We start from the raw sequence: 25,778 nt of genomic DNA, 5'->3' as shown, positions 1-25,778 counted from the left end.
AATTTCTTTGCTGGTTATGGGTCTGTTCAAATTTTCTATTTCTTCTGTTTCAGTTTTGGTAGTTTATAGGTTCCTAGAAATTTGTCCATTTCTTCCTGGTTGCTCAGTTTGTTGCATATAATTTTTTATAGTATTCTAATTGTTTGTATTTCTGTGGTATTGGTTGTGATATGTCCCCTTTCATTTATTATTTTATCTATTTGGGTCCTTTTATCTTTTTGATAAATATGACTATGGTTTTATCAATTTTATTCATTCTTTTAGAGAATTCTTTGAAAAATGAGCTCTTAGTTTCATTAATCTGAAATCTCTTAATTTTGTGATTTTTTTGTTTCTATATCATTTATTTCTGCTCTAATCTTTTATTATTTTCCTTTTTCTACTGGCCTGAGCTTTATTTGCTGTTCCTTTTCTAGCTCCTTTAGGTGTAAGGTTAGGTTGTGTATTTGAGACTTTTCTTGCTTCTTGAATTAGGCTTGTATTGTAATAAGCTTCCCCTTAGGACTGCTTTTGCTGCATCAGGTTTAGACTGTTTTGTTTTCATTTTTACTTGCTGCCTTGTATTTTTTAATTTCTTTTTTTTAAGATTTTATTTATTTATTTGACAGACAGAGATCACAAGTAGGCAGAGGCAGGCAGAAAGAGAGGTGGAAGCAGGCTCCCTGCCGAGCAGAGAGCCCGATGCGGGGTTCGATCCCAGGGCTCTGGGATCATGACCTGAGCTGAAGGCAGAGGCTTTAACCCACTGAGCCACCCAGGTGCCCCTTTATTTTTTTTTTTAATGTAATGACTGTATATTTATTTTATTATGTTCAGTTAGCCAGCATATAGTACATCATTAAATTTTGATGTAGTGTTCAGTGATTCATTAGTTGCATATAACACCCAGTGCTCATCACAACATGTGCCCTCCTTAGTACCCATCACCTGGTTACCCCATCCCCCCTCCCTTCTATAACCCTCAGTTTGTTTCCCAGAGTCCAGAATCTCTCATGGTTTGTCTCCCTCTCTGATTTCTTCCTATTCAGTTTTCCCTCCCTTCCCCTGTGGTCCTCTGTACTTTTAAAAAATTTCTTCTTTAATTTTATGGTTAACTCATTCATTCCTTTTCTTTAAGCCTTTGCCTTCGGCTCAGGTCATGATCCCAGGGTCCTGGGATCGAGCCCCGCATCAGTCTCTCTGATCAGCAGGAGCCTGCTTCCACCTCTCTCTCTGCCTGCCTCTCTGCCTACTTGTGATCTCTTCCTCTCAAATAAATAAATAAAATTTAAAAAAAAAGGAATCTGGCCTTTCTTAAAATTAATCTACTGCAAACCAAATGTAATTTGTGAGAGTAAGTTAATTGAAAATAGCATGATCTTAGTAGAAAAAGAGTAATTTAAATGAGAAAGAAGAGTTGGTCACATAAAAATATTTTAAATAGAGCATTTCTTCTGGAAGGAGGTGTTTCTTTAAAAAGATCATTTTCTATAAAACAAGAAAGAAGATAATCAGGCAAATTCCAACTATTGAGTGATACTGCATAGCAAATTTACATTAAAAAATTGGTATAAGGGGACACTCTTTGGTTAAAGTGTGGTGACTAGGAGTTAGGTGACTTGATGTATTTTGTTCAGACTCTTATTAATTGGTAGCTTTATTATCCTAAATGTTCTGGATTAAGTTTCTTCATCTGAAAAATGAATGTTTGGAATAGGTCACCATTTAGGTCCCTTTTGACATGAAGATTCTATGATATTAATTATTAGAACTTTAGCTGATTAAATTATCTGAGGATAGGTGATGAGAGAGAAGATCAGAATTAGTTCTGTGAAATTTAAAAGTGAGATTCTAAAATTGTAATAAGAGCACTTAAGATGAGATATACCCTCTAACTTTTAAGTGCCCAGTACAACATTGTTAATTATAGCCATGTTGTTGTACAATAGATTTTTTTAAATTTTATTTTTTCAGTGTTCCAAGATTCATTGTTTATGTATCACACCCAGTGCTCCATGCAATACATGCCGTCCTTAATACCACCATCAGGCTCACGCATCCCCCCAACTCCCTTCCCCTCCAAAACCCTCAGTTTGTTTCTCAGAGTCCACAGTCTCTCATTTCTAAAACTTTTAATATTGCAAACCTATCCATTAAACACTTCTTAATGTTTCCCTCTCTCCAGCTGCTGGAAACAAAGATTCTACGTTCTGTTTCTATGAATGTAGGTCAAATGCCCAGTATAAGTAGAATCATGTATACTTGTCCTTTTGTGCGTAATGTCTTCAGGGTGCATCCATGTTGTAGAATATGACAGAATTTCTCTCTTTATGGTGCATTTTGTTTATCCATTCATCTGTGGAGGGACAGAGGTTGCTTTTACCTCTTGGCTATTGTGAATAATGCTGAGTGAATGTAAGTGTACAGATTATCTTTTTGAGATCCTTTCTTCAGTTCTTTTGGTTACATGCCAAGAAGTGGGATTGCTGGATCGTACGGTAGTCATTTTTAGTATCTTGAGAAACTTCCATATTGTGCACCATTTTATATTCCTACCAACAGAGCACAAGGATTCTGATTTCTTTACATCATCATTAACACTTGTTCTTTTATGGTTTTTTGGTAGTGGCCATCCTAACAGTTATGAAGTGATCTCTCATTGAGATTTGGATATGTATTTCTGTGATAATTAGTGAAGTTGAATGTTTTTTCCTGTGTTTTTTGACCATTCATGTGTTTTCTTTGGAGAAATATCTCTACGAGTCCTTTCCCCATTTTTTTTTCTTTGCCATTTTAAAATCAGCTTACTTTTGTTATTGAGTTAGAGGAATTCTTTATGTACTCTTTTTTTTAAAAGATTTATTTATTTTTATTTTACTTTTACTTTTTATTTTTATTTATTTTTAAGCATCTGAATTTTTTTTCAGTGTTCCAAGATTCATTGTTTATGCACCAAACCAGTGATCCATGCAATACGTGCCCTCCTTAATACCCACCACCAGGCTCACCCACCCCCCCCAACCCCCTCCTTTCAAAACCCTCTTTGTTTCCCAGAGTCCACAGTCTCTCATGGTTCAACTCCCCCTATGATTTCCCCCAACTCACTTTTTCTTTCCTTCTTCTAATGTCCTCAATGTTATTCCTTATGCTCCTCAAGTAAGTGAAACCATATGATAATTGACTTTCTCTGCTTGACTTATTTCACTCAGCATGATCTCCTCCAGTCCCATCCATGTTGATAACAAAAGTTGAGTGTTCATTAAATGATCTGTCTATTGCTGAAAGTGGTGTGTTAAGATACCCTACAATTAATGTATTCATATCAATATGATTCTTTATTTTGTTTAACAGTTGGCTTATGTAGTTGGCTGCTCCCATGTTGGGGGCATAAATATTTATAATTGTTAGATCTTCTTGGTGGATAAACCCTTTAAGAATGATGTAGTGTCCTTCTGTATCTCTGACTACAATGTTTAGCTTAAAATCTAATTTATCTGATATGATAATTGCTACCCCAGCTTTCTTTTGAGGCCCATTGGCATGAAAGATGGTTCTCCATTCCTTCACTTTCAGTCTAGATGTATCTTTAGGTTCAAAATGTGTCTTTTGTAAACAGCATATGGACAGGTCCTGTTGTTTTATCCAGTCTGTAACCCTGTGCCATTTTATGGGAGCATTTAGGCCGTTCACATTGAGAGTGATAATTGAAAGATAAGTTATTATTGACATCATGTTGCCTGTGAAGTCCTTGTTTCTATAGATTGTCTCTTTAAATTTCTGTTCTGTGTCACTCTTGGGTTCTTTCTTCTTTTATAGAACCCCCTTAATATTTTTTGTAGTGCTGGCTTGGTAGTCACATAACCTTTTATTTATTTATTTTTTAATTTTTTAAATTTATTTTCAGCGTAACAGTATTCATTGTTTTTGCACCACACCCAGTGCTCCATGCAATCCGTGCCCTCTCCAATACCCACCACCTGGTTCCCCCAACCTCCCACCCCCCGCCCATTCAAAACCCTCAGATTGTTTTTCAGAGTCCATAGTCTCTCATGGTTCACCTTCCCTTCCAATTTCCCTCAACTCCCTTCTCCTCTCTAACTCCCCTTGTCCCCTTGCTATTTGTTATGCTCCACAAATAAGTGAAACCATATGATAATTGACTCTCTCTGCTTGACTTATTTCACTCAGCATAATCTCTTCCAGTCCCGTCCACGTTGCTACAAAAGTTGGGTATTCATCCTTTCTGATGGAGGCATAATACTCCAGAGTGTATATGGACCACATCTTCCTTATCCATTCGTCCGTTGAAGGGCATCTTGGTTCTTTCCACAGTTTGGTGACCGTGGCCATTGCTGCTATAAACATTGGGGTACAGATGGCCATTCTTTTCACTACATCTGTATCTTTGGGATAAATACCCAGGAGTGCAATTGCAGGGTCGTAGGGAAGCTCTATTTTTAATTTCTTAAGGAATCTCCACTGTTCTCCAAAGTGGCTGCACCAACTTGCATTCCCACCAACAGTTTAAGAGGGTTCCCCTTTCTCCACATCCCCTCCAACACATGTTGTTTCCTGTCTTGCTAATTTTGGCCATTCTAAGTGGTGTAAGGTGGTATCTCAAGGTCACATAACCTTTTAAACTTTGACGGTCTTGGAAGCTCTTTATCTCATTTGTTTTAAAGTTTGCATGCAGTTTAAGGTAAGGATCTAACTTCATTCTTTTGCATGTGGACATCCAGTTTATCTAGCACCATTTGTTTTGAAGAGAGTGTCCTTTCCCCTGGTGGCCTTGTCAAAGACATTTGACCACGTATGTGAGAATTTATTTCTGGGATGTCTGTTCTTTTGGTCTCTATGTCTGTCTTTATGCTGCTAGTATACCAGTACTGTTTTGATTACTGTAATTTTGCATTATATTTTGAATCAGGAAGTACAAGGCCTTCAACTCACAAGAGCAAGTGCTCTCTTTTCTTGCGATTATTTTGGCTATTCGAGATTCTTTGCAATTTCATATGGATTTTAGGATTGTTTTTTTCTGTTTCTGAAAAGAATGCCATTGGGATTTTTTTTTTAAGTTTAAAAAAAATTCCGGTTAGTTAACATACAGTGTAATATTAGCTTGGGTATACAATTTAGTGATTCAGCACTTTCCTACATACACCTGGTGCTCATCACAAGGATTTTGATAGAGGTTGCATTGAATCTGTAGATAATTCTGGGTAATATGGATATTTTAACAACAGTAAGTCTCCCAATCCAGGAACAAGGAATGTCTTACATTTACTTGTGTCATCTTTAATTTCTTTTTGCAGTGTTTAGTAGTTTTCAGTGGTAGAAGTCTTTTCACCTCCTTAGTTAAGTTTATTCCTATGTATTTTATTCTTTTTGATGCTATTGTAAATGGGATTGTTTCATATCTTGTTTTGAGCATCACTTCTGTTTACATGTCAGGTATGTCTGGTATTGAATTCTCATTTATTTTGGCTGATAAAATTACATAAAGCAGCAGTATCATTTTCATATAGTATTTTAGTTTTGAAAAGATAGTAATACAATTTCATGTTATCTATTATCTGTTTGTGTCCCAAATCACTATAGGTTTTGGGAAATTGTTTTGTTCTTTGAGTTAAAAGCTTTGAATTACCCAAATTGCCTTCTTTGTTTGCCTGGCTGTTTCTTGGTATACTGAACTTGATCATCTTTGTTTTCTCATTTAGGGTACATCAAAGAAGGGTTCCTGCTTTTGCAGCATGTCATAGACCAGGCCATCATGACATACCATAACGGCGAAGCTGCAAAACAAATGTTAAATGGTGCCATCATTTTGCTTAATAGGTTTCCACACCCTGCTTATTATATGGATCCTTTTTGGTTTAATTTTTCAGATCTCTTCCCTTTGATAGTTATACTTGCATTTTCTCTAACTGAACTTACCCTCATCAGGACCATTGTTTCAGAAAAGGAAAAGAGATTAAAGGTAATTTCACTTTCTTTGTAGCATTTTGGGCCCAAGGAACAGATTTTGTGCTCTATACCTTTGGCATTGGTAAATAATTATATCACAATAACAGTGTACAAATATACAAATTTTCTGATGGTCTACTTTTATCTAAATTTTTGATTTGGCTGATAGCTTTATTGACTAATGGCTATTTAACATGAATATTATGGAGAGAGGTCATATATTAAATATGCTGAATCTTTTTTGGAATAAAATAGGCAACAAAGAAATAATCATATGAGGTCTTGAGTTAGACTGATTTAAGATGCACTACAATTCCAAGATTTGAGATGCATGTCAGTGTTGAGTCAAAGTAAGACCATATTGTTAAAAACAGTGGCTCTAAAGTCAGAAAACCATTGATTTCCCCTGGGGCTAAAAATACATTATATGTTTATAAAAAAATAAAAAAAAAAAGAAAACCATTGATTCATTCAAAACCATCTATCCATTAATCTGTCCATTTATTTATTAATTACCAACTTCTTATCAGGGACTTTGATAGAGCTTGATTTTAAATATTGGCTCCACCAATAATTAACTCTGTGATCATAGCTTGTTTCTTAAGATGTAAATTGAAGATAATACCAAATTTCTAGGGTTATCAGGGGGATTAAGTGACATTTCGTTTTAAAAACTACCTAGGTCAGTCTCTCACCTATAGTAAGCATTCAACAAATGGCAGTTAAAAAGAGAGGACACAATTTCTACCTACTAGTAAGGAGATAGTAATAAACTGAGTTACTTTTATAATATTAAGTACCTACAGGTGTGGAAAAGCTATTCTTAAAGTACTGAGGGTGTGCTGCTTGGTCTGTGCAATGGGGAGACAGCCCCAGAGGATGGACTTTAAGACTCTTGATATCCTATTAGTGCTGCTGGCAGAAGAATCACTCTGGAAAGGAATGTGGGGGTAGCATGGTTTAGATTAAGGGTTGGCAAGCTTTATGTGGAAAGCACAGAATAGTGAATTTTTTAGGCTTGTGGGCCACATGCATCTCTGTCACATATCCTTTTCTTTTTCTTCTCCCCCTCCCTCCTCCCATTTGGTCCATAGACGAATGTAGTTTGCTCACATAAAGTTTAACTATGATATCAAGACTAAAGATGTGGAACCAATTGTGAAGCAACTAGAGCAGGAGAAAAGCAGGGACTGCCTATGGCAGGGTGGCTTAGTATAAAGGAAGGAAGAGTTTAGGAAGTATTTGGGTAGTAGAAACCAGTGGAAATGGATATGTACATAATTAACTTCATATTCTGGAACTTTGCACATACTTCTTTCAGCAGCTTTCTTTTCCACGAATCATGTTGTTTTTAAGGTAGTTTGATCTTAATGTATTGGGGTGAGGATATATGCTATGTTTCCTTAAGGGATGGTGATGGTTGGGTTTAATGAAGACAGAAAAATACAGAAAGAAAAATCATTCTTTTCTGAGGCAAGGTATTTTCCCTCTTTCCAGATTGCCTGAATATGCTAATGAAACTTACCATCCTCCAAAGCACTAAGGCTTGAAACCCCAGTCTTATCAGTATAGTATAATATAATATAGTATAGTATAGTATAATATAGTACAGTGTTCTGTAGTATGGTATATACAGTATTTAGAATGCTGCCATTCTCTGCCTCTATAACTTCTAGGTAAGTTTCTTAACTTCTCTGTGCCTTGATTGTAAAATGGAGGTAAAAGTACTCCTACCACATAGGGTTATGGCAATGATTCAAGAGATACTGGCTATAGTATATAGAAAATGTGATGTAGATATCCACAATAGTTATCTGTTTTCTAAATTCTGTTTCTTTTCTCTCTATGTGTAGAAATGTCATTTTCTAGTGTAAACTCTTACTGATTTTTTACCATCCAGCAATTTCAGAAATCCTCTCATTGGTTTCCCTAACCACTGTTTTTCCTTAGTCTTATTTCACATTAAAACCTTTTCTTTCCACCCCAAATGGTTAATTTTGTACCATTCTTATTTTTGTTTCTCTGACCAGCATGTCTTTATCTCTCTTTTCTAAGTAGTGAGTAATCTCTTTGAAATCTATTTTTGACTACAATTTACAAGTTTTCTCTTTGTGTCTCCAGGTCATGTTACACAAACTTCAATCAGGTAGTTTAGATTTCTAATTAGTGTTTCATTTTAAAGTTTCTAATTGAACAATAAAATACATACATATAAAATATACATACCTATGTGTGGATCACTGAGTTATCCAACATGAACACACCCATATAACTACTATTCCAGTCAAGAAATATAATGCCTGCAATCCAGAATTCCTCACATTCCTTCCAAATCACTGCATCTTCCCTCTTCCACAAAGATAATCACTAACTTCTAAAACCCTATGTCAGTGTTACCTGGTTTTAAACTTTATTTGAATAGAATTATACAATAGCTATCCTTTTCTGGTCTGTATAGTTATAACTCAGCCATTTTCTTTGCTGTGTACTATCACATTTAATGAATATATCACAATTTATCATTCTTCTGTGGATGGATGCATGGTTGTTCGAGTATTGGGCTATTACAGTAAGCTACTGTGAATATTTTAGTGCACATGTGCACATTTTTTTGTTGGATTTATACCTAGGATTGAGGTTGATGGAGTATACAGTATACATGTTTTCAACCCTGTTAAATAAGGCCAAATGTTTTGCCAAAATGTTTGTGCCAGTTTGTTCTCTTAATCAGTAATGTATGGGAGTTAACTCTTGGTCTGTATGTATGCCAACACTTGGTGGTGTTAGTCTTTTTAAATGTGAACCATTCTGGAAGGCATATGTTGATATCTCATTGTGGTTTTATTTTATTTTAATATTTATATATTTATACATTTATTTATTAAATTTAAGTTCAGTTAGCCAAGGTACAGTATAATCATTGTTGTTTTAATTTGATTCACCTCATTAACTGATGTTGTTGAACATCTTTTCATATACTTATTGGCCACATAGATATCCTCTTTTGTGAAGTATCAGTTCAGAAGTCTTTTCCCCATTTTTCTCTGGGGTTGTGTGTCATTCATCTATTTACTAGCATTCTTTATATATTTTAAATACTAGTTTTTAGTGTGATGTTTATATTGCAAGTATTAACTCCCAGTCTCTAGCTTGTCTTAATGGTGTCTTTGGATTTATAAAAGTTACTAATTTTAATGTAATAAAGTCTTCAACCTTATGATTAGTGCTTTCTGTGTCCAGCCTCTGCTGGCTGAATTCTCCCCAGGTCTTTAGATACTCTTCTTTTCTAATCTTTGTATTTAAGCTTCTAAATTTCCCTCTAGTCATAACTTTAGTTGCAACCTACAAATTGAAGTATAGTATTTTCTTTATCATATAGTTCAGAGTTTCTAATTTTCATTTTGGATTTTTTCTTTGACCCATAAGATAATTAGAAAAGCACTTAAAAAATTTCAAACATTTTAGGAGCCAGTATTTGAGTTAAATTTTTTGAAATTTTGATGGCATTAGCTTTGTGGGCTAGACTGTAGCCAATTTTAGCAAATGTTCCACATGCATGTGTGCACTAAAACCAATGTGTACTGTGTGTTCAACGGGTGCAGTTTTCTCTGCATTTTATAATAAGTTAGTCATGTTGTTCATATTTTTTTTAGAGAGAGGAGGTTGGAGGGGCAGAGGAAGAAGGTGAGTGAGAATGTTAAGCAGGCCCTGTGCCCATTGTGGAGCCTGATGCAAGGCTGGATCTCACAACCCTGAGATCATGACTTGGAACAAAATCAAAAGCCAGACACTTCACCAACTGAACCACCCAAGCACCCCTGTATTGTTCATATCTTTTTAAAACTTTTTATTATCTTTTTTTTTAAGTAATCTCTACAACCAGTGTAGAGATTACTTAAACCCCCAGTGGGGGTTGAACTCACAACCCTGAGGTCAAGAGTCACATCATGCTCTACTGACTTGAGTCAGACAGGCTTCCCTGTTGTTCATATTTTTTTTAAGATTTTATTTATTTATCTTAGAGAGAGAGAGCATGCACATGTGTCAGGGAGAGGGCCAAGTAGATTCCCTGCTATGCAGGGAGCCCCATGCAGGGCTTTGATCCTAGCACACCGAGATCATTACCTGAACTGAATGCAGATGCTTAACTGAGCCACCCAGGTGTCCCTGTTTATATCTTTTTTTATTTTTAAAGATTTCATTTATTTATTTGTCAGAGAGAGAGAGAGAGAGTGAGCATAGGCAGACAGAATGGTAGAGGGAGAAGCAGGCTCCCTGCGGAGCAAGGAGCCCGAAGCGGGACTCGATGCCAAGACACTGGGATCATGACCTGAGCCAAAGGCAGCCGCTTAACCAACTGAGCCACCCAGGCGTCCCCCTGTTTATATCTTTAACATGGATTTTTATGTTAGTATGTCAGTTATGGGGAGAAGTATGTTGAAGATCTCCCTCTATTATTATTGATTATTGAGTTGTTGGTGTTCATGAATGATTGTTATTAGAGCACTTTTTTATGATAGCTGCTTTAAAGTCATTATTAGATAATTCTAATATGTATGTCATCTTGATTTGGCATTTGAGGATTTTCTTTTTGTTTTTAGAGCTTAGATTTTCCTTATCTTGGTTTGTTGAGTAATTTGGGGTTGTATCTTGAATATTTTGAATATTGTGTTATAAATCCCTTGATCATTTTGAAAATTTTCCATTTCATTTTCTAGCTATCTCTTCGTGCTTAGAATACACATCTTTGCAAATGGTAAAATCCCATTCTTTTTCATGACTGATTAATATTTCATTATATATATATGCTACATCTTCCTGATCCATCTATTGATAGGCACTGGGGTTGCTTGCATATCTTGGCTACCATAAATAATGCCGCAGTAGACATAGGGATGCATATATCTTTTGGAATTAGTGGTTTCATTTTCTTTGGGTAAATACCCAATAGTGGAATTAGTAGATCATATGGTAATTCTATTTTTAATTTTCTGAGGAACCTCTACACTGTTTTCCACAGTAGCTACACCCATTTGCATTCCCACCAACAGTGTGAGAGGGTTCCTTTTTCTTCATATCCTCACCAATACTTATTTCTTGTCTTTCTGATTCTAGCCATTCTGGCAGATATAAGGTGTTATCTCATTGTGGTTTTGATTTGCATTTCCTGAGGATTAGTAATGTTGAACATCTTTTCATATCTGTTGATATCTGTATGTCTTTGGAAAAATGTCTATTCAGGGCCTCTCTCTATTTTTTAAGTGGATTATTTGTTTTTTGGGTGTTGAGTTGTGTAAGTTATTAATATATTTTGGGATTATAACCCCTTACTGGATATATCATTTAGAAATACCTTCTCCCATTTGGTGGCTTGTCTTATTTTTGTTGATTGTTTCCTTTAACGTGCAGAAGCTTTTTATTCTGATGTAGTCCCAATAGTTTATTTTTGCTTTTGTTTCTAGATACATCTAGGAGAATGTCACTATGACTGATGTCAAAGAAGTTACTGACTGTCTTCTCCTCTGGGATTTTAATGGTTTCCTGTTTCCTGTCTCATGTGTAGGTCTTTAATCCATTTTGAATCTTTGTCTGTGGTATAAGAAGGTGGTCCAGTTTCATTCTTTTGCATGTTGCTGTCTGGTTTCCCCAACACCATTTGTTGAAGAGACTATTTCCATTGTATGTTCTTTCCTTTTTTGTATAAGATTAATTGACCATGTAGTTGTGGTTGATTTCTGGATATTCTGTTCTATTCTGTTGCTCACTGTGTCTGTTTTTGTGCCAGTACCATACTGTTTCCATCACTACAGCTTTGTAGTATAACTTGAAATCTGGAATTATAATACCTCTAGTTTTTTCTTTTCAAGACTATTTTGGTTATTCAGGGTCTTTTGTGGTTTCATATAAATTCTAGGATTGTTTGTTCTAGTTCTGTGAAAAATGCTGGTGGTATTTTGATGGGGATTTCATTAAATTTGTAGATTGCTCTGGGAGTGTAGACATTTTAACAATATATGTTCTTCTAATCTGTGAGCATGGAATTTCTTTCCATTTGTGTCATCTTTAGTTTCTTTCATTGATATTTTATAGTTTCAGAGTATGGGTCTGTCAGTTCTTCAGTTAAGTTTATTACTAGGGTTTGTTTTGTTCTCCACATCCTTACCAACACCTGTTGTTTATTATGTTTTTGATTTTAGCCATTCTGATAAGTGTGAGGTGATACCTCATTTGATTTGCATTTCCTGATGATAAGTGATGATGAGCATCTTTTCATGTGTCATGGCTGTTTGTATGTCTTCTTTGGAGAAATGTCTGTTCATGTCTTCTACCCATTTTTTAATTGGATTTTTTGGCTTTTGGGTGTTGAATTTTATAAGTTCTTTATATATTTTTTATACTATGCTGAATTATGATTCATGAAGCTTACTTCTAAAACTCCACTTATAAAACAATCTTGCCCATTATGTTATTTGGATTTTAGTGTTTGTAGATGAGGACATTGAGGCACAGAGAGGTCAAGGAGTTTGCTCAAGGTTATATTGCTGGTAAGTGGCAGGAAGAATGAGGATTCAAACTGGGGGAATCAGTCTCAGATTTATTGTACCAGGGAAAATTAGCCTCAGAAATGTACAGAGACAGCATGATGGAAGGGGAGGAGCACAGAACAGGGAGCTCCTTCTGTGCAACTTTGTAGAAGCAACTCACCCTCTTTGAGTCTGGCTTTATAATCTGTAAAATTAGGAGGGTTTATATAAATTAGGGAATGGCAAACTTTACCTGTAAACAAAACCAGATAACACATATTTTAGGCCTTGCAGCCCTTATTATAGCTATCAGCTCTATTGTAGGATGAATGCAGCCACAGTACAGAAATGAGTGAGCATGGCTCTATGCCAATAAAGCTTTAGTTATAAAAGTAGGAGGCAGCCTGGATTTAGGCCATAGGCTGTAGTTTGCCCGTCCCTGCTTTAATCTGTAATTGAATTAAAGCTTATATACCTTCCTTTAATATTTCTGGAGGTAGAACATAATAAAAAGAAAGGTGGTCTTATTTTTTGTGTTTAAATTTTTAATTAAGTATTTCTTGTGTTAGAACCACAGTTGGTAAGTTATCAGGGAGAAGATCTGGACTCAGAATTCTGAGTTGGAATTGTAGCCCTGCTGCTCATTAGATGGATGGTTTTGGTCAGATCACTTGACTATTCTGAGACTTGATTTCTGTGTAGAATGAGGGTGATAGTACTTAGCTTATGTAAGTTTTTGTGGGAATAAGTCAGTTAATATTTATGAGTGCATTTTGAAAACTATGAATTGTTTTTCATGACATTTGATTTGTGTTTACTCTCCTACAGGAGTACCAGCTCATGATAGGACTCAGTAATGCTATGCTCTGGGCTTCCTATTTTGTCTCATTCTTTCTGATGTTTTTAATTATCATCTGTTTACTGTGCGTGATTTTATTTGTCAAGGCAAGTATGTATTTGAATGCGGTAGGCTGCATCTAAAGCTCGAGAGGGATAAAATAACTGGGGATGGGCTGAGTGGGTTTTAGGTTACAAAAGAGTATATACATTTTTCTTTGAGTTCCCTTGGGAATTCAGAAGCTGCTCAGTTTTATCAGTACACAAAACCATAGACCTAGATGGGCAACCCTTCCCCAAGAAAAGAGTTATTTAGTTAACTTTGCATCTTTCTGAGCAGTGACCTGTTTCACTAGGGCTACTGAAGTGGTAAGGGTATTTTCTTTGGCCTCCCTTGTTTATCTATAACACCTCTTACAGTAGGACTAAACTGGCATCCCGGTTGTTTTATTAGATTGCACCTGATGTAGTCATCCAGTACAGTGACCCGTCTCTTGTCTTCGTCTTTTTCCTGTGCTTTGTCATCACCTCTATATCCTTCGGCTTTCTGATTTCCACACTCTTTGATACAGGTGAGTCTAAGACTCCCCCACTTGACAGATTCTCAGCATTTCGGTTGACAAAAGAGGATTTCATTTGGGATCTCTTTCCAAACTTCAGCTGCCACCTCATATCCAGCCTCTGCTTATTACACTTTAACAAAAAAGACAGATATCATGTGCATGTAAAATGATTTGAGAGGAAGGACAAAGATCAGGAAAATCAATACAGCAGAGGATGCCCATAAGAAGAGGATAAAAACCAACATAAGATTACATGTGACAGTAGGGTATCAACTAAAATAGGGTTATGTGGAAATATTCATTCACTCACCTGCTCTTTTAAGTCTTTGGATCACTTTTCACATGCCAGGAACCATGTATGCAAAATGCTCCTGAGAATCACCTTCCTGCCCTTTGTGTTCTCACATATGAAAGGGATGTGTAACTGGATAAATTCAGACTGGGCTAAGTTAGGGAATTTGTACAATTACTTCTCCAGTGGTCATTTTCTGTTATCACTTACTAAAAAAAATAAATATGTCTTCTTTTTCAGACAACAAATATTCACCATTTTCATTTTTATATATTTCATATATGCTGAATAATTAGAGTATTACTTTCAGTCATTTAAGGTATAAGTACTATAAAACAAATTGCTTTATGGTAAAATTTACATTTCATAGGTATTTTTATTGTTTTCAGCAATAACACTGCTACCAGTTGGTGCATTCTTACAAAATAGAGAGTCATACCTACCACCTATCATGATGTATAGTAAAACTATGAGTGCAGAGAATCATTATGTCAAAGTTAGGCTGAAGGTGACTTGCTGAAGAGCAGGTTAGAGTGGACAAATGCCATGGAACAACTCATTGGCCAAAACAACCATTTTTAAAAATCCCTTATGTTTATAAAATCCACAAATTAGGTGGAAGGTGATTGAAAACCGAAGATAGTTTTTGTGTTGGGATTTTCTGTTGAGCACCAGAGATTTTGGTGTTTTCTTCTGACAGCAATTCAGGAGCTAAGGTAAGTCCGGAGAACCTGCCAAAAGTGGACTATGTAAGAGGACTCCTCAAATAAAGGTAAAACCTCAAAGAGCCGCTCTTGCTGTGCAGGTGAATGAGAGACAGAGGTGCCGCACAGACCGCAAATTCTTGCCTTGCTTAAATTCACCAAGGTCTTAAGATTGTGGTTTATGTGAGAAGGGCATCAGTGAATGCAGTCAGCAGATAAAAATTCCAAGTTTTAATAGCAGAAGATTAGTGAGTTATATAAAGTTTTATATTTTGGAAGTTACAGAAGTGCCTCTTTATCCCTCTTGCAATCTCCTTATATATCTGAAGTTTTTTGGTTGTTTGTTTTTTGTGATTCCGGTTTTAGTTGTCTTTTTGACTAAATGAAACTGCATGTACTATGTAGGGAATGATCTATATATGAAGTGGTATCATTTTGTTATTTTTCTACTGAAGCTTTCCCATATCTGTTTCTTTATTATAAGTCCTTTAAGTTTTTTCATGGCATGAAATAGATAACAAATGCAAGAGTGTATATACGGTGTACCTAATAATGAAATGAACACCCAGGTGCTCACCCAAGTACCGAACATACCATATTGAAAAATTGCTAATATCTAAGGAACACTTTAGGTGCTCCTTTCTAATAATAATCACTATTCTGACTGACTTTTCTTTACAGCTTTTCCACTTATATGTCTATCACTAGCTAATGTATTGCTAGTTTTATAGTGAAATTATACCATATGATTTGGATACAACATGGTGTTATGATTTAAGTGTTATCTACATAGTTGTGATTTCATTTTTACTGCTGTATAGTGTTCTCTTGTACAGTTATCAGTTTTATACTTCATAGGTATTTGGATTATTTCTAGTTAGTTATTATTATGAATAATATTGATGTGAACATTCTTGTATATGTCAGCTGGCAGAGATGTACAAGATTTTTTCTGGGGCATGTAATTAGGAGTGAAATTTCTTACTCAGGTAGGATATGTGAGCATGTTACCTTACTAGATTATAGAAAAACTGTTTCCAAAGAGGTTGTACAATTTCAAATTCCTCCTCGCAGTAGGTAAGAATCTCTATTGTTTCTAGTTTTTAAAATTTGTATCATATTTTGAGGTGTGAAAGGCATCTCATTGATGCCAATCATATTTTTAGGTTAATAAGAACCATGTGTGTTTTTTTTTTCTATAAAATGCCTGTTTACATCTTTTGACCACATATTTTTATAGCTTTATAAATGTATAATATACATACCATAAAATTCACCCACTAGTAAATTTTTCAAGTTATGCAACCATCACCAAATCTCATTTTAGAAATTTTCCATCATTCCTGAAATTTCCTTTGAGCTAATTTTTGGTCAGTCCTCATTTTTATCTCTCTGGTACAAGGCAACAAGTCAACTGCTTTCTCTCTACATAAATCTGGGTTATCTTGCCATTTGGTATATATGGATAAAGTGTGGAGTCTTCTAAAACATTTAGTTTCTTTTACTTATAATGATTTTGAAATCCATTCATGTTTTAGCATGTATCAGTATTTCCTTTCTGTTAATTGTTGAATAATATTTTTGTTATATGGATATACAACATTTTGTTTATACATCCCAAGGTGAAAGGACATTTAAATTGTTCACAGTATTTTTGGCCATTATGAATAACACTGCTATGGCTATTTACATCCAAGTCTTTGTGTGGACATATGTTTTTACTTCTCCAGGAAATGGAATTGTTGGATTGTGAGATAAATTTATATTTAACTTTTAGAGAACATCCTCAAATTTTTCCAGTGTGGCTGTATAATTTTATATGTATCCCCATCAGTCATTTAGGTGTGGGGCTCTAGGACCCCTAGGTTGGGGGTTTGATAATAATCCAATAAGGATTTAAGGTGACTGAAAAGGATCTGTTTCTGTTACACCTGTACTTTAGACGTAGCCTTTCAGGGCACTCAGTAAAAGTTTGAGGTATTAATTATGGCTTCTTTTCTTTAGTATGTCTTAATTTCTGTATGCCTTTGACATACAGAAACTCTGCTCAGGCCCTCAGACTCTTTTTAAAAAATTACTATTTTATGTCAGTCACCATACTGTACATTATCAGTTTTTGATGTAGTGTTCCATGATTCATTGTTTGCGTGTAACACCCAGTGCTCCCTGCAATCCAGGGCTCCTTAATACACATCACCCGGTTCAAATAGGCAGTAACCTCTTTGACATCAGCCACAGCAACTTCTTTCAAGACACAGCTCCAAAGGCAAGGGAAACAAAAGCAAAAATGAGCTTTTGGGACTTCATTTTGGAACTCTCCTGTGCACAGCAAAGGAAATCATCAACAAGACAAAGAGGCAACCCACAGGATGGGAGAAGATATTTGTAAATGACACTATAGACAAAGGGCTGATATCTAAGATCTGTAAAAAACTTCTCAAACTGTACACCCAAAAACTAAATAATCTAGTTAAAAAAATGGGCAGAAGACATGAGCAGAAACTTCTCCAATGTCCCTCAGACTCTAAGCCATAGTTTGGATTTTACCAATGCTTCAAGGTGGAAATTAGCACCAAATTTTAGACTGATCGCTCGAGTTCTTGTCTTTTACCTTGATTTTGGTTGTATAAATTGTCCTTGCTTGGTAGCTTTCTGTCACTCAACATAATTAAAAAGTAATACTTTAACAAATCAATCAATCAATAAACAAACAAACATAAAAAATAATTTGTCTAGATTTTTCTGTTGTCATTGCAAGAGTTGGTCTGAAATAATGCAGTCTCCATAATACAGAGCATCCTAATCCAGATGCTTCTGTTACACTTTTTTTCTGTCTTCTTAATGTACTGTTTTATAAAGTATTATAAATAAGTATTCAAAGTAGCATAAATAAGACTGGAAATATATCTAAAACCACTGTCAACTTTTTCAGTTTTCATCTTCCAAAATTCCAAGATAAAGGGAAATAGTGTAGGTGTATTCATATGATGTAATTAGTGGTAGTGTACATCTCGAGATTGTTAGGCTGAGTAGTCATGAATAAAAATGAAAAAGAATGTTTCTATAAACATAAGGATAAATCCTTTTTTAGATGAGTAAATAACCACAATCATAGCATTAGAAGGAGGATAAATTCCAGAAAAGTTTATTCCTTGTATCATTCATTCATTCATTCATTTGAGCAAAAATATTTACTGAGCACCTATGTTCAACACTGTTCTAGATGCTCATGAGAGAGTGGTGACCAAGACTATTTCCCTTCTTTTGTAGGATCTACATTTTAGAGCTCTTTTATAATAAGATGAGATTTCTACATTAAGCTTTTGTAGTTTACTTGAACTGACTCTATATTTTCCTTCTTTCTTTTCAGCTACTTTGGCTGTGTCTGTTGGAGGTTTCCTCTATTTTCTCACCTTCTTTCCATATGTATTCGTGCAAACCATGTATACACAAATGGCCCTCACCGAGAAGCTGGTTTTCTGTCTCCTTTCAAATGTTGCAGTAGCTTTGGGGGTTAATATTATAAGCCAGATGGAAATGAAGCGTGAGTCTTTCCTTTATAAAATTAACTTTGATGATGATCCCCGGAAGAAAAGGCATGTTGTCTGGGGTTGCCAGTGGAGTGGGTGGGACAGTGGGTGAGAGATGATTGTAATGTTTCTTAAATATTTTTTCTGGATTGTAATTTTTTATCATAAAAATGATATCTCTGTACTACATGTATGCATGCACCATATATATGTATACCTGTGTACATGAACATGTATATGCAAATATGTATTTACGTATGTATTTACATGTCTTTATATCAGTGGGCTCATCTTGGTGGGCAGTTTTGCCACCTAGGGATATTGAGAATTCTGGAGATATATTTGGTGTTTGATTATCATGTCTAGTGAAGGATTGCTACTGATATCTAGTGTGTAGAAGCCAGAGATGCTACTAAATATCCTACAAACTACAGGACATTCCCTGAAACAGAAGTATACAGGCTCAAATGTCACTAGTGCCAAGGATGTGACATCCAGCTAATATCCATATTTTAACATCTGTGAGTTCACACTGTTGGATCCAATTCCTATCTAGTATCAAGAGTTCTTCCTAGTTTTTCCCTATCCTGTCCAACCATGAGAAATGTTGCCTGCTACCATTATCAGTATAATTACACATTTGTTCAGTTTTGCCCTACTCTGGAAATAGGGAACCACTCATCCATACCACTGTAAACAACAAACATATTAAGTATGGTAATTATTTGTAATTCTACATTTCTCCTTCAGAATCTCCAGATTCTCTCCAGAATCTTTAGGATTTTCTATACATAAGCTTAAGTCATCTGTGAGTAAGAGTAGTTTTAGTTCCTCCTACGTAATTTGCCTTATCTCTTTATTTGGCTTAACTTCTATGGATGTAACTTCACATGTGTACAGTGTTGAATAGAAGTGGGAGAGTGAACATGTTTATCTTTTTCTTGATCTTTGGAAGAAAGCTTTCTGTCTTTTACATTTTTTTTTTAAGATTTTTATTTATTTACTTGACAGAGCTCACAAGTAGGCCGAGAGGCAGGCAGAGAGAGAGAGGTGGAAGCAGGCTGCCTGCTGAGCAGAGAGCCCGATGCAATGTGGGACTGGATCCCAGGACCTTGAGATCATGACCTGAGCCGAAGGCTTAACCCACTGAGCCACCAAGGCGCCCTCTCTTTTACCTTTTATTATTATTTAGTTGTGGATTTTTCATAGGTGACCTTTATCCAATTAAGAAAATGCTTTCTCTTTTCATTTTTAAATGTTTTATTATTGTTGTTATTATGAAAGAGTATTGATATTGTCAGATATTCTTTCTGCATCAATAGGAATGAACATGTAACTTTTTTCCCTCCTTTTTTTCCAGCTTTATTGAGGTATAACTCATAAAAAATGTATATACTTAGGTTTTCAGTGCGATTTTTAAAAGCTGTACAGTGATACATGATGATTTAATATATAACATATAGACTGTGAAATGACGATCAGAATAAAGTTAACACATCTGTTACTTTAGATACTATTTGTGTGTGTGTGTGTGTGTGTGTGTTTGTATGTGGTAACAACATTTAAGATCAATTTCTTAGCAAATTTCAAGTATACAAAAATTATTATTAACTATAATTACCATATTGTACATCAGATCCACAGAATTTATTCATCTTATAACTGAAAACTTACACCCTTTGACCAACATCTCACAATTTTACCCAACCCACAGTCCCAGGAAATCATTCTTTTGCTCTCTGGTTCCATGAGCTTTTTAGATAAAATATATAAATGAGATCACACATTATTTGTTTTTCTGTGTCTGGTCAGTTTCACTTAGTATAATGTATTCCAAATTCATTCATGTTGTTGCAAATAGCAGGATTTCCTTCCTTCTTATGGTCAAATAATATTCCTGTGTGTGTGTGTGTGTGTATGTACATGTATGTATATATACACATAGTTGCCCCTTGAACAATATGGGGGTTAGGGCACTGACTGCCCATACAGTTGAAAATCTGTATATAACTTCTGACTCCCTAAAAACATAACTACTAATAGTCTAGTGTTGGCTGGAAGTCTTACCAATAATGTAAGCATTCGCTTAATTCATATTTTGTATGTTATATGTATTATATACTATATTCTTTTAATAAAGTAAGCTAAAAAAAGAAAATGTTATTAAGAAGATCATGAGGAAGACAAAATGCATTTACAGTATTGTACATATATATTTTTAAATATTTTTATTTATCTGAGAGAGAGCACAAGCATGAGAAGGGGCAGAGTGGGGAGAGAGAATCTCTCAAGCAGACTATGCACTGAGTGTGGAGCCTAACATGGGGCTCGATCTCACAGCCTTGAGATCATGACTTCAGCCTAAACCAAGAGTAAGACACTTAACTTACTGAGCCACCCAGGCACCCCCGTACATATATTTATTAGAAAAAAAATGTGTAAGTAGACCCATGGTTCAAACCCATCTTGTTCATGGGTCAAATGTGTATATATCACATATTTTCTTGGATAATGGAATGGGTATTTTCTTTTTTTCATTCATCTGTTGATGGATACTTAGGTTGTTTCCATACCTGGGCTGCTGGAATAATGGTGAAGTGAATTTGGGGGTACAGCTATCTTCAAGATCCTGTTTTCATTTCTTTTTTGTTCTGTTTTCATTTCTTTTGGATATATACCTAGGAGAGGGGTTGCTGAATCATATGTCCTAAATTTTTGAGGAACTTCTACTGCTTTCTGTAGTGGCTGTACCAGTTTACAGTCCCATTAACAGTGCATTTGGGTCAAGAAAAGAATATGTAGGAGAGGGACGTTATTTTAACACAAACAGTAGAAGGGACTAAAATGGAAAGTTTGTCTATACTAGAGTACAGTTCATATATTCTGATATAATTAAATCACATAAGTAGGAACGAATAGTTCTATATACATTTCCATTACTTCCCTGGGGGCTCATTCTAAATGCAAGTGTACATAGTGTAAGAATGTATAGAGGCTGCTTCTCTGGTGTCATTGCCTAGTAAAAAAGTAATAGTAACCACCAACAAAATAGTCTAAAAGCTCCCTCCAAAATTAACATTAAAGGGGTTCTCAGGGAAATCATTATGTAGTATGTTCGTTTTGTCTTTGACTATGTGTTTAACTATCACATTCAAAAGGAGTTCATATACAATACAAAAATTAAAAAACAAACTCAGACTACCCTACAACACACAGATATAAGAAAGTATACATGATCAGAGATTCCATAAAGTGTTTAAAGATGCATTTACTTATATTCTATTTTTAGTACCTAAAGAGTTTTGAGTATCCATTTTTTAGTATATGTATTTTTAATATATATATGGAGTATAGTAGTAACAAATCCTGTATTAAGTTCAATTCAGATTGGGTTTTGCAAGTTAGTAACTTAAGTGCTTTGACAAAGTAATAGAAAGTACATTTTCTTATTTTCTATTTTCATACAGTATATAATTTTTTGGTGTTTATACCTTTTAAAAGTTAAAGTCAACCAAATATTAAGCAATACGTACCGTAAAAGTTTAGGTGGTAGTTTGTATTTTAAAAGGAGCAATTTCCTTATGATTTGCCTCAAGTAAGTAGCATTAATAATAAAAAATGAGAAAAGCACATTGAAATACTGATTTAATTTGGCAGCAAATGGTTATTCTTTGGAGACTAATGAAGGTAGACATGGCCCATCACGATGAAGTGGGCTCTTTCAAATACTCAGTGGTCTACATAAAATTTAAAAAAATATTTTTAAAGAAGCATCTGTAGCTACTAACAAGGCAATGCCATGTTTATAATAACCTGAAGCAAAACAAATGCTCATAGGGAAAAAAGCTGTGTTTTAATATTATCTAAATACACAGTAACATTTTCCTTTCAGTGTAATACTCTTTCTGTATAAGGCAGTTCCTGGAAGCCAGACAGTTTAGATAATGAAGGAGTTAAGTTAGGGAGTAATTGCTTGCAGGTTTTTTTTTTTTTTTTTCAAGATTTTATTTATTTGTCAGCAAGAGAAAGAGAGCTCAAGCAGGGAGAGCTGCAGGCAGAGGGAGAAGCAGGTCCCCCGCTGAGCAGGGAGCCTCTGTCTAGGGCTCAATCCCAGGACCCTGGGATCCTGACCTGAGCCAAAGGCAGACGCTTAGCAACTGAGCCACTCAGGTTCACCTACTTGCAGTTTAAATAGCAACTTTTTGCTTTCCACTCAGTGTGCTAATAGTTGTGCCTAACAAAAAAAGCAATTCTTAAAAGGTACCATTTCTGATTTCTTCATTATATGTACTCTTTGTATCTGAATCATGGGAAACTACAAAATTAGCAAATGTCTTGAGATCCTTATGTACAACATACATTATCCCTAATTTCAAATCCACGTATTTGTGTAGCACTCAACCTTTACAAAGAAAAGCGGCTCCAAAGATAGTCGTATACACAGGAAACTGATCCTTTTTCACTTTGTACCCACCTCACACCCTGATTTTAATTGTCTTGGTCATGGACCTTTCCAAGAAGAGATTTTTATATTTCAGTCCCATAGTTGTTTATCAGGAAACCCTCCTTTCCTCTCTTGAAGGAGTTAAGTCCTATTGATGTTGGTGTATCCCCTCTAATATTTTCACAGTTTCAGGAAGCATGTCCTCTGGTTCTGTCTTCACCTTCATTTAAAGCTGCTGCCACTTATGGGTTTGTGGAGCAAGAATTGGAAGTTTCTTTAATTTGGGTTTACTTGATCCAAGTTGGATGAATACGGATAATTCTTTCTTTGTCATCTGACCCCACACCCAAACTTGGAGGTCTGCAGCTTCTCATTCAGCTGGCACTTCTCAGCACTATGACTGGAACTTTCCCCTGTTACTCCATAGGCTGCAGTTAGATGTGGCTTCTTTTACTTCTCTCTCTTACCTTTCTGTCCATCATTGTTGCTGCCCCATCCTCTCCTGTAGCTTTTACACCAAGGACTCTGGCATTTCTTTTTTATTCTTTCTTAGAATTTCCATTTCTCTGCACACATTATCCATCTGGTCTTGCATGTTGTATATTTCTTCCATTAAAGCACTTACCATGGGGCGCCTGGGTGGCTCATTCATTAAGCATCTGCCTTCAGCTCAGGTCATGATCTCAGAGTCCTAGGATGGAGCCCCACATCGGGCTCTCTGCTTGATAGGAAGCCTGTTTCTCCCTCTCCCACTCCCCCTGCTTGTATTCCCTCTCTCGCTGTATCTCTCCCTATCAAATAAATAAATAAATAATCTTAAAAAAAAAAAAGCACTTACCGTGTTAATCACAGTTTTTTAAAATTCCTGGTCTGATAATCCTAATATCTTTGTTATATCAAAGTCTAATTCAGATGCTTGTTCACTCTCTTCAAACAGTGTTCTTTGCTCTTCAGTATGCCTGATAATTTTTTGTTGTAAGATGGATAAGAGGGGCACCTGGGTACTCAGTCAGTTAAGTGTCTGACTCTTGATTGCAGCTCAGGTCATGATCTTGGGATCCCGAGACTGAGACCACCATCAGGCTCTGTGCTTAGCAGGGAGTCTGCTTGGGATTCTTTCTCTCCCTCTCCCCTTCCCACTTCTGTTCTTTCTCTCTCTCTCTCTCAAATTAAATAAAATAAAATAAAATAAAATCTTAACATAAAAAAATAATGAAAATAAAGTGAGCCCTTATAAGCAGTAAAAAAAAAAAAAAAAAAAAGTGGCTATGGAGTACTGGGTAAAAGGAACCACACAGTAAATAGGCCTTTAGTGATGTAGAGGTAAGGTGTGTAGCCCTATAACTCGGCCTCAGTCACTTGGTAAGTTTGTACCCTTGGACTATGAACTCCATAAATGCTTCTCAGTTTTTTGCCCTGCTTAGATGGGGCAGGATGGCTCGAGGGGACTGGAGTTAGGTATTTCCCTTCCCCTAGGTGAGTTAGGCTCTGGTAAGATAGTTTCTTATGAAGAAAGGCCTGATTAGGAATGAAATGCACAAGAACATTTCCAAATGGCTCTTTCCCTCTCCCTCTTAGGAGTATGAGGGGATTTTTCTCTGATATTCACTGTAAGGAACTGGCAGGGCTACTAAAGGTAAAACTTGCAAAAGCCTCAATGACTTGATCCCCTGGAATATTTAATCCTCAGGCTTGTTTACCCTTGGTTTGGCAATTCATCAGTTATAGTTTAGGTTTTCCTACCCAAGTTCTCATTCCCTTGGAGGTTTTTGCTCGAAGTTTGTTTCATTAAATTCTCTGTGCCTGCCTGTCTGTCTCTCCAGTTGTGGGGGCAGTGGTGTGCCCTGTGACCTCATGTCTCTAACAGATCTAAGAAGAATTTCAGTTCACCTTTTTACTTCTTGTTAGGACGGAGTGGTGATTCCTGCATTCCTTACAGGCCAACTTGAAACTAGAAGCCAAACCTTGTTTTTATATTTATGAATGTATTTCCAAATGTATATATCTTGCTGGTTATTTCGGTGGAGACTCACATGAAAGAGAATGGAGGAATAGGGCCGCCATCACAACCAGTAGGTCTGTTTGTGGCTTTAAAGCTTACTTTATGGACTTTTTGTGACTATTTTTGTTTCAGTCACTACTAACTTTTAGTTGAGTTTGGCTGTAGAAAGAGGCAAATTGTTTCATTACTTACTTTATTATCTTCTTGGACAGCCTGAATTTCAAAGTATCAGTGAATAGCAAATAGACAGTACCTGTCTCCAGAGAATACCAGTACTTTCTTATTGTTTAATGAAGAAGTAGCTGGATAAGTTTGTTCTAGTCACAGTTGGGCACCTCAAGTAACTGTCTACTATTATGTTTCAGAATATGGTGTCCAGTGGGATAACATCCAATCACCAGTGAGCCCAGATGATGATCTTAGTTTTGTTCATATTATGGGAATGCTTTTATTTGATGCTTCCTTGTTTGGCCTTATGGCCTGGTATATGGATGCTGTCTTTCCAGGGAGGTATGGTGTGCCCAAGCCATGGTATTTCTTTGTGCAGGTAAGTTCTAATGATTCTATCATTGAGAGAAACCCCAGTTCTTAGTATTTAGCTTGTTAAATAGTGAACATTATTACCTTAAACACCCTCTCTGTGGTTCTCCAGCCTTATGATATTAATACAGTTTTTATTCTTTCTGAACTAAAGCCATTACAAGTTAACTTTGTGACATGTATAATAGAATCAAATAGCTTTCTACAGGAAAAAAAATCACCTGTCAATGAATATATGGTGGTGCCCTTAGATCCTAGTGAGGACAAAATGAGTTGTGTCTCATATCTGGTTTATCAGCACCTGCTTTTTTCTACTATTAGCCCAAATTACTTAGAATCAAAGCCACAGCAAAGTGGGAAGCATCTCTATCTTAGTCTATTTTCAGTCTACTTCTTTAT

General features: G+C 35.8%; 1 protein-coding gene across 1 annotated transcript in view; it reads left to right on the top strand.

Moving 5' to 3' along the window:
• The window catches only part of LOC116859025 (ATP-binding cassette sub-family A member 3-like), a 141,093-nt gene that overhangs the window by 24,838 nt on the left and 90,477 nt on the right, over nt 1-25,778 (top strand). Inside the window, exons 5-9 of the mRNA XM_032844014.1 lie at nt 5,697-5,956; nt 13,296-13,412; nt 13,759-13,876; nt 18,234-18,407; nt 25,205-25,386. Coding sequence (XP_032699905.1) covers nt 5,697-5,956; nt 13,296-13,412; nt 13,759-13,876; nt 18,234-18,407; nt 25,205-25,386 — 851 coding nt within the window. The remainder of the gene's footprint in view (nt 1-5,696; nt 5,957-13,295; nt 13,413-13,758; nt 13,877-18,233; nt 18,408-25,204; nt 25,387-25,778) is intronic.

Source organism: Lontra canadensis, unplaced genomic scaffold (genome assembly GCF_010015895.1).
Source record: "Lontra canadensis isolate GAN:19392208 unplaced genomic scaffold, GSC_riverotter_1.0 scaffold146, whole genome shotgun sequence".
Lineage (NCBI taxonomy): Eukaryota > Metazoa > Chordata > Mammalia > Carnivora > Mustelidae > Lontra > Lontra canadensis.
The sequence above is the reverse complement of the archived record's forward strand: the minus strand, read 5'-3'. Positions and strand labels throughout refer to the sequence as shown.